This window comes from Calypte anna, chromosome Z (assembly GCF_003957555.1).
Source record: "Calypte anna isolate BGI_N300 chromosome Z, bCalAnn1_v1.p, whole genome shotgun sequence".
Classification (NCBI taxonomy): Eukaryota; Metazoa; Chordata; class Aves; order Apodiformes; family Trochilidae; genus Calypte; species Calypte anna.
The window spans coordinates 73,873,257-73,888,336 of record NC_044274.1 but is presented as its reverse complement, the minus strand read 5'-3'; the positions used below and the strand labels follow the sequence as shown (position 1 = coordinate 73,888,336).

Below are 15,080 nucleotides of genomic sequence, written 5' to 3'. Positions count from 1 at the left end.
CAGGTATTAGGTTCCCAGCTTTAGTGTGGGTGTAGCTCTGCTCCAAACACCCGTAAGATGAGGTGATAAGGTCACTAAAATAACAGTACTATCACTGGGGACCTTGCCACGCAAAAAGCTATGAGTTCAGGGAGCACCAGTGAGGAACACTGCTGACAGAATGATAGTCCTGAACTTCTTCTAGAGTACCCATTTCCCCTTCTTAGGTACCCCTGCGTTAGCAAAGGCTGCAAATATTTCTATTTTAAAACACACACATCGCTAAGAAAAGCTCTCTTCCTAGTAAGAATTAAGAGAGGACATTTGCCTTTATAAAACTCTGCTGTTTGTTACTATTAACTGTAAAAGCAAAAGGAATGGTGTGTACAGAGTAGGTCATGAATAAAAGCAGAGTTTAGATAATGTCCTCTTCAGAACCAAAAAATCTCTTGCCAGGGGTAATGCGCTTTCAGCTGAGAAAGAGAAGCAAACAATGGTTTTAATTATGCTTGTTAATGCAAAAAACATGGTGAGCTTTTTTATATTTCCATTTCAAATTTTATTTGTGTTTTTCCTTTCATGAAGCATTTATCCTTACAAACCTTTTAAGAACACAACTGATTCGTTCCAGTGTACAAAAATAAGTGTCTTAAAAAAAAACGAAACTGCAGCACAGTATTTCTGGAACCACATACGTTTTTTTATCCCCTTTTCTCCAAGGACATATTTAATTTGGGAAGTAAACTCTGCTCTGTTTCGCAGCTGCTCTCTCCTGCCATGCTGGCCTCTTGGCAAGGACAGGGCTCACTGTGCCGTGGCACTGGGGGGAGGGACCCACCACACCAGGGTGCCAGGTGGGAGACTGTCAGGTCCCACAGTGCAGGGGAATGACTTTCCAGCCCCTTCCAGGAGGGGCTGGAGTGAAACAGTGCCCAGCTGCACTCTGGAGAGGATGGAGTGGCTGTGGGGAATGTGCTTTAAATCCACACCCTTGGTCTCTACCCCAGCTCCTCCTGACATGAGAGTCTCTCCACTGCTGGCTCCAAAGGCATCGTGCTCCCTGGCAGCTCCAACAGGCAGAGCAACACCTTGCCTCCTGAAGAAACAAAAGCTTCCAAACCCTGCATGGCCCTTTTCTCCCTCCCACCACCCCCCCAGGGAAGAAAATAAACCAGCTCTGGATTTCTTAGAGTAGCCTGCTCTGGGACTGATGCAAAGTACAGAGGCCTGCCTGCCCAGCAGACTGTTCCACAGACAGGGCACTCCACGGGGAATAGGGATGGACACTGGATGTGTGATGGGTGCCAGGGCCATGGCTGCAGGGACAGGCTCAAATTCAGTGTGCTGAGAGAGGGACAAAATAAACAGAAGGCAGAGCTGGAGCCTGGCATTGCCAGTGCTGCTTGTTGACTTCCTCGTTACCAGGATTTCTGTTTGGACTTCTTCCTCCTCTGTTTTATGAGGAATAAATTCTCCCTGACATCAGGACTAGCGTCTTTCTGCTTCTTCCATTTCTTCTTCCTTTTAGCACCTTCCAGAGGCTCCCGCACACAGCCAGCCTTGCTGCCTGAGAATGCCTGGAAAACAGACTTGTGTTGGCCCTTGCTGCCCTTACCCATCTTCCTTTTACACCCCCTGGAGAAGTCCTCCTCCACGTCCTGGCTGATTCTAACATGACTTCTGTGTTTCTCTTCTCTGGGTTTTTCTGCCCGGGACATCTTCATCTTTTTGTGGGACCCGCCATCTCTTTTATGTTTCTTGTGTTCTTTCCAAGGCTTTCTCTTTTTCTTACAGCTCTGCCCCCCATGTTTTTCTTCCTGCCACGGTGTCTCTGGCAGTTCTGGCAGAAGGCCAGCTTCCTGCAGTTCTGTAAAACAGAGCAGTGTATCTCAATATCCATGCAGAAAAATCTGAAACCTAGTGCCCGAGCCACCACAGCTTTCCTTATGTATCTATGAAGTTAGCTAGAAAACACCTTATAGATTTTTTCCTAGTGATTTTTCTTTTCTCTCAATAGACTAGAATGTTAAAAAATTACAGCTTAATACTTTTTTTTGCTGTTTTACGGCATTTTTGATGTCAGTAGGTTTTATAGAGTTGAAATACCTGACAATGCTCACCTGGTGCCTTTGCCACAGACAATTTCCATGATTGACATGGATGAATAAAGCTACAAAACTTCCACTGCTTCCACTACCTGTTCAAATCCCTATAGCTTTTCCCAACACACAAAAATAATCCCACAGTTTTTCAAAGAGCAGGAAGCACAGAAGAAAAATGTTTCAAAGAGCAGAAAAGCAGGAGGGATCTCCCCAAACACACTGTACCTGCAGCCTTCCTTCTCAATCTATGTGCTCTTTTCTTGATATCATATTCATCATCGTAGTAGTAGATGAATGGAGAAGTAGGGAACATGTTCCCATGCATCCGCTTTTCAGAGCACTCCTGCAAAACACATTTCAAGTCACTGGATGTGGCTGAGGAGCAGAAGCAGAAGAGAACCTGTGGAGAGGCAAAGGAGCAGCTGCTGTGGGGAGCAGGGCTCTGCTGCCTGCAGCCCCTGGCTTGGGCTGCTCCCCTGGCTCCCAGCACACAGACAGCCTGGCCTCCTGAAAGGGTTAAGCCTCTAATGTCAGGGAGGATTTTTTACTTTGGATCATTCAGGGTTAAAGTAGCAGCAGAAATGTGTGGGAGCCCAGGAATGGGGTGGTCAGAGGGAAGGAGCAGGGGGTGCTGGAGCAGGGGCAGCCCCAGTTCTGTGCTGAGGTACAGGCACAGAAGTTCCTGGACACAAAACCAAAGCAAATCCTGCAGGGAGCCTCTGCATCACATCTGCAGGGAAGAGGAACAGAGCCCTGAACAGCTGGCTGTGCTGAGGAAGGGGCTGGCTCTTGCACCACGTCTGTGCCAAACACTGGGTTCAGGAATGTGAATTTTTTTCAGTGCTTCAGCAATGTCTGCTGAGCCAGGCTGGCTGGGATGTGTCCTGTGATTCTGCCTCTTTTTCAGGGTACCATCTGATATTAATTGATGAGTTCTTCTCTGTGTGCATTGCCTGTTAACTTTATATATAACTTTTTCTATAGTCTTGCAATATCATCTTTCTGCTTCCTGGACACTGCACAAAATGAACTCTGGGTTGTCACACTCTCAAGAAACTTCTACTCACCCTAACTAACTCACCCCCCAACTAAGCCACTCTCCTCCCTTCATTTGCTGATTCTTTCCCCAGCATCCCCTCTCTCCATGTCCTCCTGCACCATCTTTTTTAAAGGCCTTTTTTAAAAGACATTAAAGATGCATCTCAGATGTCTTTACCGTTTCTCAGCTTGTGTGCTGCCTTAGCTTGGCTGGAATCACATGAAGATCCAGGTTACCCTCAGTACCAGCCTGAGGTTGGCACAGCAGAGTGTGGACAAACTCTTGGCTGGAGCCATGCCCAGGTCAGGGGGCTCAGCCTCCCCCTGGCTGCACAATCATGAGGAACAGACCAAGGATGGGGCAGGACAGTCCTTCCAAGGCTGTTCCCATAGATGTTCCTTGGAGACAGGGATATCTGGGGAGACAGCCTGGATTTCACACCAACACCCTCAGAAGGCAGCTATGCCCCCCTGCAAGAATCCTCCTCTCTCTCCTCTACCCAACTCCCTGAGATTGGACTGGGGACTTTTAGAGGTCCTTCCAACCCAAACCATTCTGTGCCCCTGAGATTCAGCACCCAGCAAAGCCCCACACAGAAATGACACTTCAGGTATTCGTGTTTCACTGGAGTGAAGCCCAAGAGCAGTGACACAGAGCTGACTGGCTGCTTGGAATAAATAGAAGAAAATATCCCTGAGCACTGCCAACAAGTAAACAGCAGGCTGGCTTTGCACAGGAGCACACAAAGGCACTTGTGCCTCATCATGACATCTGTGAAATGTGCTCGAGGCCCTGCACCAGACCCAGGGCTGTCTCTGCAGACACGTGGCCCATGCATTATCTTAATTTTGTGAACTCTACTGAAGTAAGAAAGATTTCTTGTCCTTATTAAATCCTTGGTTTACATAAAAATGTGACAAAACAATCTGAGGAAACATAACTGCCAGGAGCTGGAGACTCTGACAGCTCATGTCTTAACTACTTCCATTTCTACAAGCAGTAAGAATGACCTTGTTGCTGGGAGTGCACAGTTAGCACTGGGACTTAGCAAAACTGTTTGCTCTTTGCTCTGCTTTTGGGAAAGGTCTCCTTAGGCCTCTAACAAAGGAAAGGAATTTCAGGTGTTCCTAAACTAGGTAAAATGGTAGCACTAAAGGATGTGGAGTGGGAAGCATTACTTATGGTGCCTCTATACAAAATTAACCCCAGCCTTTTCTTGTTGGTCATTTTGTTAACCCTCTGTGTCAACTGCTCAAAAAAGGCAATAGAGCAGGAGTCCTGAGATACAGAAATAGGAAAAATGTTGAGATGCTTAACACGACGAGTAATTTTTATCTGCTTAAAAATCTATTAAAAAAAAAGCCAAAAAACCACACCAATCCAAAAAAACCCTGCACAATCCTTCTCCCCCCTAAAACAAGACAAAGGAAACTTTTCCCCTCTTACATTCTAGGCAGACCTCTGAAGCTCTGACAGAGCTGATCTCTGCAGGGACTCAGGGACTGACTCCAGCCTCAGTTTCTCAGGTAGTGGGAGCTGCACACCCTGTGGCCATCACTGGCCCAGCTGGGCAGCTGAAAAGCTGCAGGCACAGGACACCAGTGGGACAGGAGCCTCAGTGACTCAGTGATAGTTACATGACCCAGCGTGTGCCCTGGACATGTTTCTGTGTGTATGTAGAAAGGTCCTAAATGTCTTCCCTTCTGTGTTCTTGGCTTCTCCATTTCATCCAGGCATTGTTCAGACTATTTCTGCTCCTTGTATCCTAGCAGAAATACTGTCTGACCTGCTTTGATAGCCATAAAATGGTGTCCTTGAGTCACTTTACTCCTCTACTGATTTTATACAGTTTCTACCATTTTCTATCCAAGTAATCACTATCAGCTCCTCCCACACACTTACTTACTGCTTTTACAGCAGCCTTATTTGTACCCATGTGTGGCTGCCTTCAGTTTCCCTTTTCTGACACTGCAGCTCCTCACCCATCACCAGCAATTGGTCTGGCTCCTTCACTGCTGTCACTTCAGCTGTTGTTGTACATGCTCACTGCAGTGTTTGTGCTACTGGCACGGGTTTTATTCTGGTTTTGCACAGCAGGACCAGTTTCCATGCTGCTTTCACACTGTTCTCAGCTCCCAAGCAGCTCCACCTGTACTGCTGTGTCCTGAGCCTGTATCCTGCAGGTGCAGCCAAGGATCGGGATCCTCTGCCATGGCCAAGGCAGGGCCACTGGTGACACCAGGCTGCTGGGATGTGATTGTCTCTCACCCATCCTGGATTGCAACAACTGATGGTTCCTGTCCCTTCCAACCCAGCTCAGAGTGTTCCAGACCAACCAGACAGCCCCAGTGCACTCCCCAAAGAGAAAGACCTTCACTGTTCTATGCAGGCAGCTGGGTATTAAAAATCTTCAGTTTATCTTTCAGCTCTGACATGAGAAGATCCCAGCAAACCTGCCCTACGTGTCCCCCTGTTCCCTGCAGGACAACAGCAGCAAGTTTTTCATGCTACATCATTGGTAATTGTTGCAGCAGAGGAGGAAGGAATTTGCTGTCTCTAAGCTGTAGGAAACTATTAACCCATGCAACACATGACTAACACTAATTTTCTACAATACTTGTGGCTCCTGGACTTGTTTCATAAGAGAAAAGAACTAACACTCATTTCATGTTGATAGTGGCAGGTGGAGAGCTGCACCTGTCATGACAGGGGCTGAAAAATACTTCGGCCAGCAGTCCTAGAAGATGCAGCACAACACCAGCTTTTTGATGCCACCCAAGGCTCATGATGTCTTCTTTCACCAGCCTGTACCTTACAGAAGGATGATGTCAAACTGAACTCAGATGTTGAATTAGACTAAGAAACTACAAATAAGGATCACCAAAAGTAGGCAGAAACAGAAAATTCCTACAATGGGCAGCAAAATTGTTGGGCTGATTGGGTTAAAAACCTTACATGATGTTGAAGCGTGGCAGTGAAGCACCAGTATTTCATCCCATAAGCTATGGGGAAAAAAAGCAAGTAAAAAAAAAGCTCTGTTCAGCAACTCTGTTTTCTAATGAACATGCTGTCTCACAGGCAGTCTCATTTTGATTTAAAAAACCCAAATCAATAAATCTGCTAAGGAGAGATAGTAACTTTTATTTTCCTCTGTATCTTTAAATGAGATGAGTGAGATCACTTCATACTTTGGTCTCCACTGATTGCAGCAGTGCTGGCAAGTCACAGGCAGTTCATTAGAGTGGCCCTGCCTGTAGCATTAGCCTGACTCCTCCAGCTCTTGCCTGCAGCCAGATACCACGGTGGAGATTAATTCATACCCCCAAGGATATACTCAACACAGAGACAGAGACTGCTGAGACTTACATATCCAAAGTGTCCTTTCTGGGAACAGTTGTAGCAGTAGACTGAAGCAGAGCGCTCGGGGTGAGAACTGGCTGCCTTGATTGGTCCTGGCTTTGTCTGCAAGATGGAAAGAGGCAAGAATTAGGTCTGGCAGTATTCTGGATGCTGAATTAAAAAAAATTAAAATTACATAAGTATAATTTTATTATGCTTAAATCAATACATCCCTGCTCGCCACTGGAATATTAAGTCTGAAAGAGAAGCAAGTGGCTCCTATTACTGTAATATTGCAGAACAGGGATCAGCCTGAGCATTGCAAATGAGGTGGGAAGAGGCATCCCCAGTATCTATTCCACCCAGACATGTTATGTCAACTCTGAATGCAAGAAAATATGCTGCTGATTTATCTCCCTCCCCTCCTCCTTGTCTCCCAGCCCCCTGCCCCTCTCACAGATGCCCCACTGTCCCCCGGGACGGACAGGGCCGTCAGATACAGCATCCACCAGCTGGACAGGCACATTTGTGTTTTCCTGAGCCAACACAGCACAGCAAAGCCCTGATGGGGACACGGGGCCACATTCCCAAACCTTCCCCTGCTCCCAGCAGTGGTGCCAGAAGTGGGTGTGCTGCTGCAGAGCCTTGTGGCATGGACTGGCATGGGTCAGAGTGTGGGGCACTGAGTCCTGCCTAAAAAAATCCTGCTTGAAATGCAGCAGGGCCAAGGAGCAACAGCACTGCTGTGGGCATCTCACACATTTCCTTCTGGTGCTCCAGGAGCACAGGAGAGTGCCCTGGATTTCAAAGAAATTGGTACTGCTCAGTAAAAGCTCCACAAGGAATTGCTTTTTCCTTTAGATCTGCCTCATCCCCGCTCTTCTATTGTTAGAGCTTCTGTGCTCTCCTGCCCAGCCTCCCGGGGGAATGACAGCACTGCTGGTGAAATACGCAGCAACAACAGAAAGCTCCCGGTGCTGGTTTTGTTTTTATGAAACTGATCACACTTGCGGGGTCACCCTGTTGTGAACCTCCCCAGCCCTGGGTGTGATTCTGTGTCTCAGGCTGGCTCTCCCCAGCCTGCACGCACTCACCAGAAGAGGGCTGGAGGAGGACTGAGAAGAGTGACACATCCAGCAGTGATTTGTGACAACAGGAGGGGGCACAGGGAGAGAAAACCACCACTGCCTGTGGAGTAATTTGCGTATTTCTCATCCATGTCTCACAGCAAGAGCTCTTCAGCTAACAGCACTGTGTGCGAGTGACTTACTAAGCCAGCTTAGTTTTTCAGGTATTCTTTCATCACAAATACATATAACATGCAAAAAAACCCCACCCCAAAATACAAACATTTGTATAACCCCCCTGAGGTTACACGGTATATAAAATCTGTGGGTTTAATTTAGTGGATCAGTCACCTGTGTTCTAGTTAGCTTTCAGCATGAGGAGAGGCCCCAGGAATCACCTCTACATTGGACAGGCCTCCTAATATGCATAAAGAACCCTAGAGGTGACACCTTCCTCTGCCTTCCCACCATGTAGAGTTTCACCCACATCAAGTCTGTTTTCAAAGCTGATGTCCACTTAAGCCTACACTGGGATGCTGCCACAGAAGTCCAACAGGTTCCTTTGGTCAGTCCCTGTCTTCCAGAGAGCTCTGCAACTAGAAGAATGATAGTACACCCAAATACTGTCAAAAATAAAATCAAGGCTTATAGTCTTTGTCTTTCTGCCAGCTGGGCCTTAGAATGAACCACAGCATTGGTCTAGAGATGATGTGATTACAACATTTGGTCTTAGCAAAGTGCAGTGTAACGACAACACAGACACAGAACAGGTGTATTATTCCAGAGGGATGATCCTTCACATCCCGAGATGTTGCCTGCTAGAATGCTCACTGAAGAGTCTGACACCTTTATCCTCCAACATAAATAATGGTGATTTGGGTCATCGTTAGTGCTCTTACACTGAAACACTGGCAAAACAGGCACTGAGTTCAAAACAGTATTCCTTTAAAAAAAAAACAAAAAAAACCACACACACAAAAAGAAAAAAGTTAAAAGAAAAAGTTAAGGAAGATCTTGCAGTTTTTAATCGGGGCTGTTGAAACAAGTGCCAGCTGTACAGATGTTGACAAGAGAGGGATCAGGCTCCCCAGCACTGCTAGGTTAGTGAGCACACTCCTCCCAGGGGTGACTCCACCACGCACCCTGGCACCCCAGCACTCAGCAGGAGATGTCAATAACCCCCCGGGTTCAGGCTGCTGTCCAGGGGCTTTCCCTCTGAGTCCCCCTTTACTGTGACCCCAACCTCTCCTGCACCCCCTCTGAGCCAGCTCCCTCCCCATCTCCTTTTGTTTTGTTAACAGAAAAGGTCACATTTAAGGAAAACAATCAAACTGAAGAGCTGCAGGTAAGATTGCAACTCCTTACAACTTCACTGCTTTCCAAAGCCAAACAGAAAGGAAACCCACATGTTATAAACTCTCTGTTTTCTTATTACTCAAGGCTTAAAAAGGCATCTAAAGATTCCAGCCATATGGGTACAAAATAAACTATTCATGAACGTGGCTTCTTTATGTTATAGTTTTTTTGTTACAAACATTTAAATAATCTATATTTGTAGGGTGATATCTTGGAGATTACTTCACTATCAATATATAGAAGTAATAACCTGGTAGATAGCATTACCTATGAAAGGTCCATCCCATCTGCTATTCTTGCTGAAAGCTTTTCATGCACCACTAAACTCAGTAAATATCAGAAGATAAAGCATAAGCCTACCACGCCATGGATTTACTCCTAATGTCTCCTCAAAGTGCAGCCTGATGCAACGATTACAAATGATTTTTCTTCTAATGTCATTTTACATAACCCTTTTTTCTGCATGAGTAGTTAGTGTGGAATGAATGAATGAATGCCATTAAAACAGTTAATCATTATCTGGGACACTGGCCTTCCTCCCGTCGCAACTAGGAATCTCCATGACAAAGGCCAAGAGATCAAAATGCCAGGGCTGCCTCTCTGGCCTATTTCTGACAGTAATTTTTTATGCAAATGGACCTGCTGGGCAGCTCCCTCTGTGACCTTGAGCTCCCCTTATCTGCACCGACTTTGATCCAATGAGAGCTTGCTTTTGTCAAGCTCATTACTACTTAGGATCTGCAATCGGGCTAAATCTCACTAATTAAGGAAAATCTCCTGACCTCCATTTTTCTGTGTTCTTCTGCTCCTCTGCATTCAGTGTTGTGCAGACCCCCATGGTGAGGGGGACCAGGGTGAGACCCTTTTGTGCCACCCCGGCTGCCTGTCCGGGTCAGGCACATCTCACCACCCATTCATTCCACAGTGGTGCCAGCTGATCCCACCTCATCCCACCCCCAAAACCGATGGAGTTCCTGCCAGAACAGAAGCTTGCCATGCCACCTCCTGCACCAAGGAAACAGCTCATGACCAAATAACAACCAAGGAAGCTCCCTCTGGTCTCCAGAGTCTTGTCACTGTGTGGCACAGGTCATGCCCACCACCCATCCTCCATCAGCTGCTCCATCCTGAGGCACTGAGGGTGTTTCTCTTACATCCAGCACCAGCCTGGGAAACTCCATCTTAGCAGGCAAGGGGCAACTCTGCTAACCCATCCTTGGGCATGCCTACAGCTCCTTGTGTCACCTACAAACCACCCAGCACCACTCTCTCAGGACCAGAAGAGACAGATGCTTCTTCTCATCCATTGTATCAATTGCTATGCTCGTATTTAATCTGTCAGATACTTTTTGCTGTGATTTCTCATTTCACACTACAGATAAATAATTAAATGGTGGATTAAAGGAAGAAGCACAGAGGCAGGACACCTACTCAACCCAAGCAGCAGATCTGGGTGCTCCTTCCAACAACACACCCAGCCCAACCCATGCGTGTGTCTGCGTTTGAGCAGCTCAGTGAGACAGCCCAGACATGGCTGGCAGTGGAACTGATTAGTGGTGACGTTCCACCAGTTCCTGCAGTCACTGCAAGATGATCATCAAGTGAATCATTACACAGCGTGGGCTGCAGACTGGAGCTGGACAGGGAAACGGTCAGAACAGCTCTATCACTGAAAAATACACATTTATTTTCCATTTACAAATTACCATAATCTGCATGCACCAGCTGAAACAATGGCAGGTTAGCACCATTCTCTTATATTCAAAATTGCCAATATAAGATATCATGTAATATCATAATTATACTAAGGGGTTTAGTTGTTGTTATTTTCTTTAACCATGTCATGCACCCAGTAGACGTGCATTCCATTGGGTAATTCCTTAATTAGGCAGATTTTTGAAACAAGTATTATGTACACAACAGACCGGAACGTCTCCTTTGGAGTCTTCCTCGTCTATCAGGTGATTGCATCATTAAACCACACATGCTACGTAGTAAAAACCCTTATGAAAATTCATGACAGAAACATACTGAGCTTGATGGATGCTAATAAATGAGAAACATACAAATTTTTTATTTTGACTTTTAAACCCCGGTTAAACAGAATTATTTCTTCACCAAATTTTATTTCTTCAGTTTCTTAAGCCCTCTGAAAAAGGCTGCTCTCCCAACAGGAGCTGTGGAAGTTGCACCTGAGTATCATTCCACAAATTACACCCTTTGATCTAGTTTACAAAATGCACTTATAACATAAAAATATGGAAGTGATATAAGTAAAATTCTAAGGTGGTTTGTTTTGGGTTTTTTGGGGGGGGGTTATGCGTTTTGTTTTTTTTTTTACATACATGAATGGTACACATTACGCTACAAATCAGTGGACAACATTTTATTTTTTCATTTCATGGTCTGGAAAAACAAAACCTTTCCCAGAAGAAGGGATTTAACTTGTTTGGTCCACAGTACAAGCACTGTGAAGTGGCTGTTTTCTACAGAAATAAGACATTTATAGAATGCATTTTAAATAGATGCAAATAAAAATTGACTGTGTGAAAACCTTAAAGGGAGAGACAAAAGTATAATACTATATATTTAAAAGAATGAATGTAATCTTTTGGCACTCTTGCAAGCAGAGGAAAAAACCCTAAAATATTAATTCAAAAAGTCTTTCTGAGAAATGGACAAAAAAATCCTCAAGTTCTTAGAGAAAATGAATATATGCAAGATAGTAAGGATAACAACAATACCATCCCTGAACGCCTCAAAATCTTCATGGTTTAAAAGGCATCCCAATTTTCTCCAAAGGTGGTGGCATCTATCCATTCGTCCATGGCTAATTTTACATGGAATGCAAAACGTTATTTAAATAGGGAGATGCATTAAACTTCAACTGCGTCTGAGGAAGCTCTCAAACTACAAACCTATCTTTCTTCTATTTTAATTTTAAAGTAAGTTAGCAAACACTTCCTTCTTAATCCCACAAGAATATCTATACAGTGACACAAATGCACAAATTTATGACAGTAACATAAATGCTCCTCTGAAGTAATGTGCAACATTAAGTGAAATCGTTTCCTGGAAAGATATTATAGGTATCTATATTTTATTTGCCATCTTAAACATATCTGGGTCTTTATGACCTTATTTTAAAAATGTATTTCCTTTCTACATTTCCTGGTGCAAATGGACTGCATAAATAAGCAATGTGCTATGAGGCTTCAGACTAGCCGATAAACCCTTTCAATTTTCATGCCAGCTTCTTCTTTTGTAATTCAAATCTGGCTGAAAACTGGCAGCTCTGAAAACTGAAACAAGCACTGCCACAAATACCTTGTAATGCTATCGACCTTGTCTGCCCATGCAGTGAGAAAGGGGGATGCATATGTGTCTGCAGTCATCCAGATAACACAACTCATTTTTTTGGGGGGATAACAGAAGCCAGCCCCGGACTGTGCTCCGAAAGCAGTCATTACCAGGCAAGCTGGAGAATAAGTCTCTTCAAAATACACAGCGCATTTAAAAACCATATACAGGGCTCAGCCACTGCTTTCATTACCAATTTTAATTTAGCTCCTTCAGTTTGCCAGCCAGATAAACTCTTTAGTGCTGTTTTTTAATCTATTTGCCACATTTTATGTTTAAGATTATAGTAATATGGGACAGGAGAAGGAATCACTTTTAGAGGAAATAAAGAAATAGATCCGCTTATCAGCGCCCATCAGAAAGTTCATTAATCAGCCAGGCTTTGTGCCCCCTAAATTGAAAGGTTAAATAATCCTCTCAGGAATATTTCTCGGCACCACCGCCAATTGTCCGGAGCGAAGCTGCCATTCAGAGGGCTCTGGATCGGTGACAGGGTATTTTACCACCGCCTGGACCCCAGACAATGACGGACAAATGGCCTGCCTGACAAAGAAACCTTTTAGTACACGGGTGGAAAAAGGACCACAAGCTTTGAAGTGCTGTGGGGGGGAGGAGGAGGCTCAGACGTGTGCTGGGCTGGGAGGATGCTGAGCAGAGCGGCCAAGGGCCGAGGCAGCACGGGCAGGAGGTGCACCCACACTGCACCACGTGTGTGCTCACTCACACAGACCTGCACACCTCCATCTGAACACAGACCTGCACACCTCCATGTGAACAGATGTGCACACCTCCACCTGAACACAGATGTGCACACCTCCATCTGAACACAGATGTGCACACCTCCATCTGAACAGATGTGAACACCTCCATCTGAACAGATGTGCACACCTCCATCTGAGCACAGATGTGCACACCTCCATCTGAACACAGATGTGCACACCTCCATCTGAACACAGATGTGCACACTCCATCTGAACACAGATGTGCACACCTCCATCTGAGCACAGATGTGAACACCTCAATCTGAACAGATGTGCACACCTCCATCTGAGCACAGATGTGCACACCTCCATCTGAACAGATGTGCACACCTCCATCTGAGCACAGATGTGCACACCTCCATCTGAACAGATGTGCACACCTCCATCTGAGCACAGATGTGAACACCTCCATCTGAACAGATGTGCACACCTCCATCTGAGCACAGATGTGAACACCTCCATCTGAACAGATGTGCACACCTCCATCTGAACAGATGTGCACACCTCCATCTGAGCACAGATGGAGCCTCTAACCTCACCAGATGCACACAACTAAAGCTGGGGTGTATCTGTTAGCCAACTCACCAGGGAACCCAACCAACCCCAAGATTTTAATTTTTAGTGTCATTTTACAGCTCCCTTTCTCTCTCTTCTCTCCCTCCTTAACCTTCATGTTGTCTGCTAATCACCTTTCACCACCAGGTGCAAGAGAAGCACTACCACATCCGAAGCACCTTTCTTAGGGGAGCATTCTTGTAAGATATTGCTTTTGAGGTGATTTCTGGTCACAGTTAAACCTGACATGAACACAGAAAGTATAGTGCTGCTGGAGGACACGAGATGCCAGGTGAACATCAGGTTGTTAGAAGTGAGTTTTTTGCTGGGGTACCTTCTGGAAAAGCAGTAATTCAAGCATTTTCTTTAGACTTCCCACCAGCTCACCTTCAGCCTGTAGCCTCTCTTATTGACAGACAATTTTATAGGAATAGTTTCCTTACATTACCAACATGCTAACTGTGTATGTTAATGTTTATCCATTTCCTCATATTGTTGTCATGTAGTCTCCATCAGTGCATCACATATATGCAGCAATGCCATAATTACTGTTACCCAGCTCTATAGTGAGTGACAAACGTGTCCCTGATGAAATATCTGACAGTCTCCACATAACCATTAACATATGGTTTATGTCCTTTTCCATGTCCTTCTTGCACATCTATCTTTAAAAATGAATCTCAATTCCACAACATTCTTACTTTAATACGACTTGGGACTTCCTGAAAAGTCTACAGCATCTAAAAATGAATCAGATTTCTGATTTCTCCTCTCTCACACCATGTAAATAAACCATTGATGAAAATGGGTTTTGGCCAACCAACTTTTGAGTGTCTCAGCACTGGTGTTTTCCCTCTTCTTTGCTCTTCACACCATTAGGAAAAAGCAGAACTAATCTAACCAGGGCCACATTGACATAAGAAAAAAAAATAAAAAAGCCAGAGAGAATCTGTGTATCACATTTAAAGTTTTTTAAAGAAGAAAATATTTCAGTCTTACCATGCAGTGCACAGAAATCCTTCACTATTTGTGCATGCTGGGAGGGAGTCACAAACACACCTTAGAAAGAGATTTATCTGCACTGCCAGACACAGTATCAGAGAGCTTCCTGTTGCCTACAAGAGGAGCAGTTCTTGCAGGCAGAGAAACTGTATGTCTGAGGAGAGAAAAATAAAAAGAAGGCAAGAAAAGACAAGCAGCCTTTGGACTGGAGGGTGACTCTCAAAGCCTGGAGGGTCCCACAGCCACACAGCCAGGTGCCCCAGGGCGCAGGGACTCTGCTGCCAGGGCTGTCACCTTGGGAGCCACGGCCCTGCCATGGGCTGCTCTGAGTGCTCCTCTGTCACACCAGGACCCTGCACTGCCCTGGAACTCCTGCCATCACCACTGTGTCACACGAGGTGATGGCACTGCCATGTCACACAGAGTGCCATCAGTGCTGTGACACACCAGCCCCATCACAGCCATGTCACACTAGGTGACATCACTGCTGTGACACGCAAAGCAGTGTCACTATTGTGTC

General features: G+C 45.4%; 1 protein-coding gene across 1 annotated transcript in view; it reads right to left on the bottom strand.

Annotated features, from left to right (window-relative positions):
- Positions 1-559: 559 nt before the first annotated feature.
- Positions 560-15,080, bottom strand: part of ZCCHC7 (zinc finger CCHC-type containing 7) — a 105,679-nt gene continuing 91,158 nt past the window's right edge. The window contains exons 9-11 of the mRNA XM_030468017.1: positions 6,487-6,582; positions 2,307-2,424; positions 560-1,846 (exon numbers count right to left, since the gene is read on the bottom strand). Of these exons, the coding sequence (XP_030323877.1) occupies positions 1,398-1,846; positions 2,307-2,424; positions 6,487-6,582 (663 nt within the window). The 3' untranslated portion in view covers positions 560-1,397. The remainder of the gene's footprint in view (positions 1,847-2,306; positions 2,425-6,486; positions 6,583-15,080) is intronic.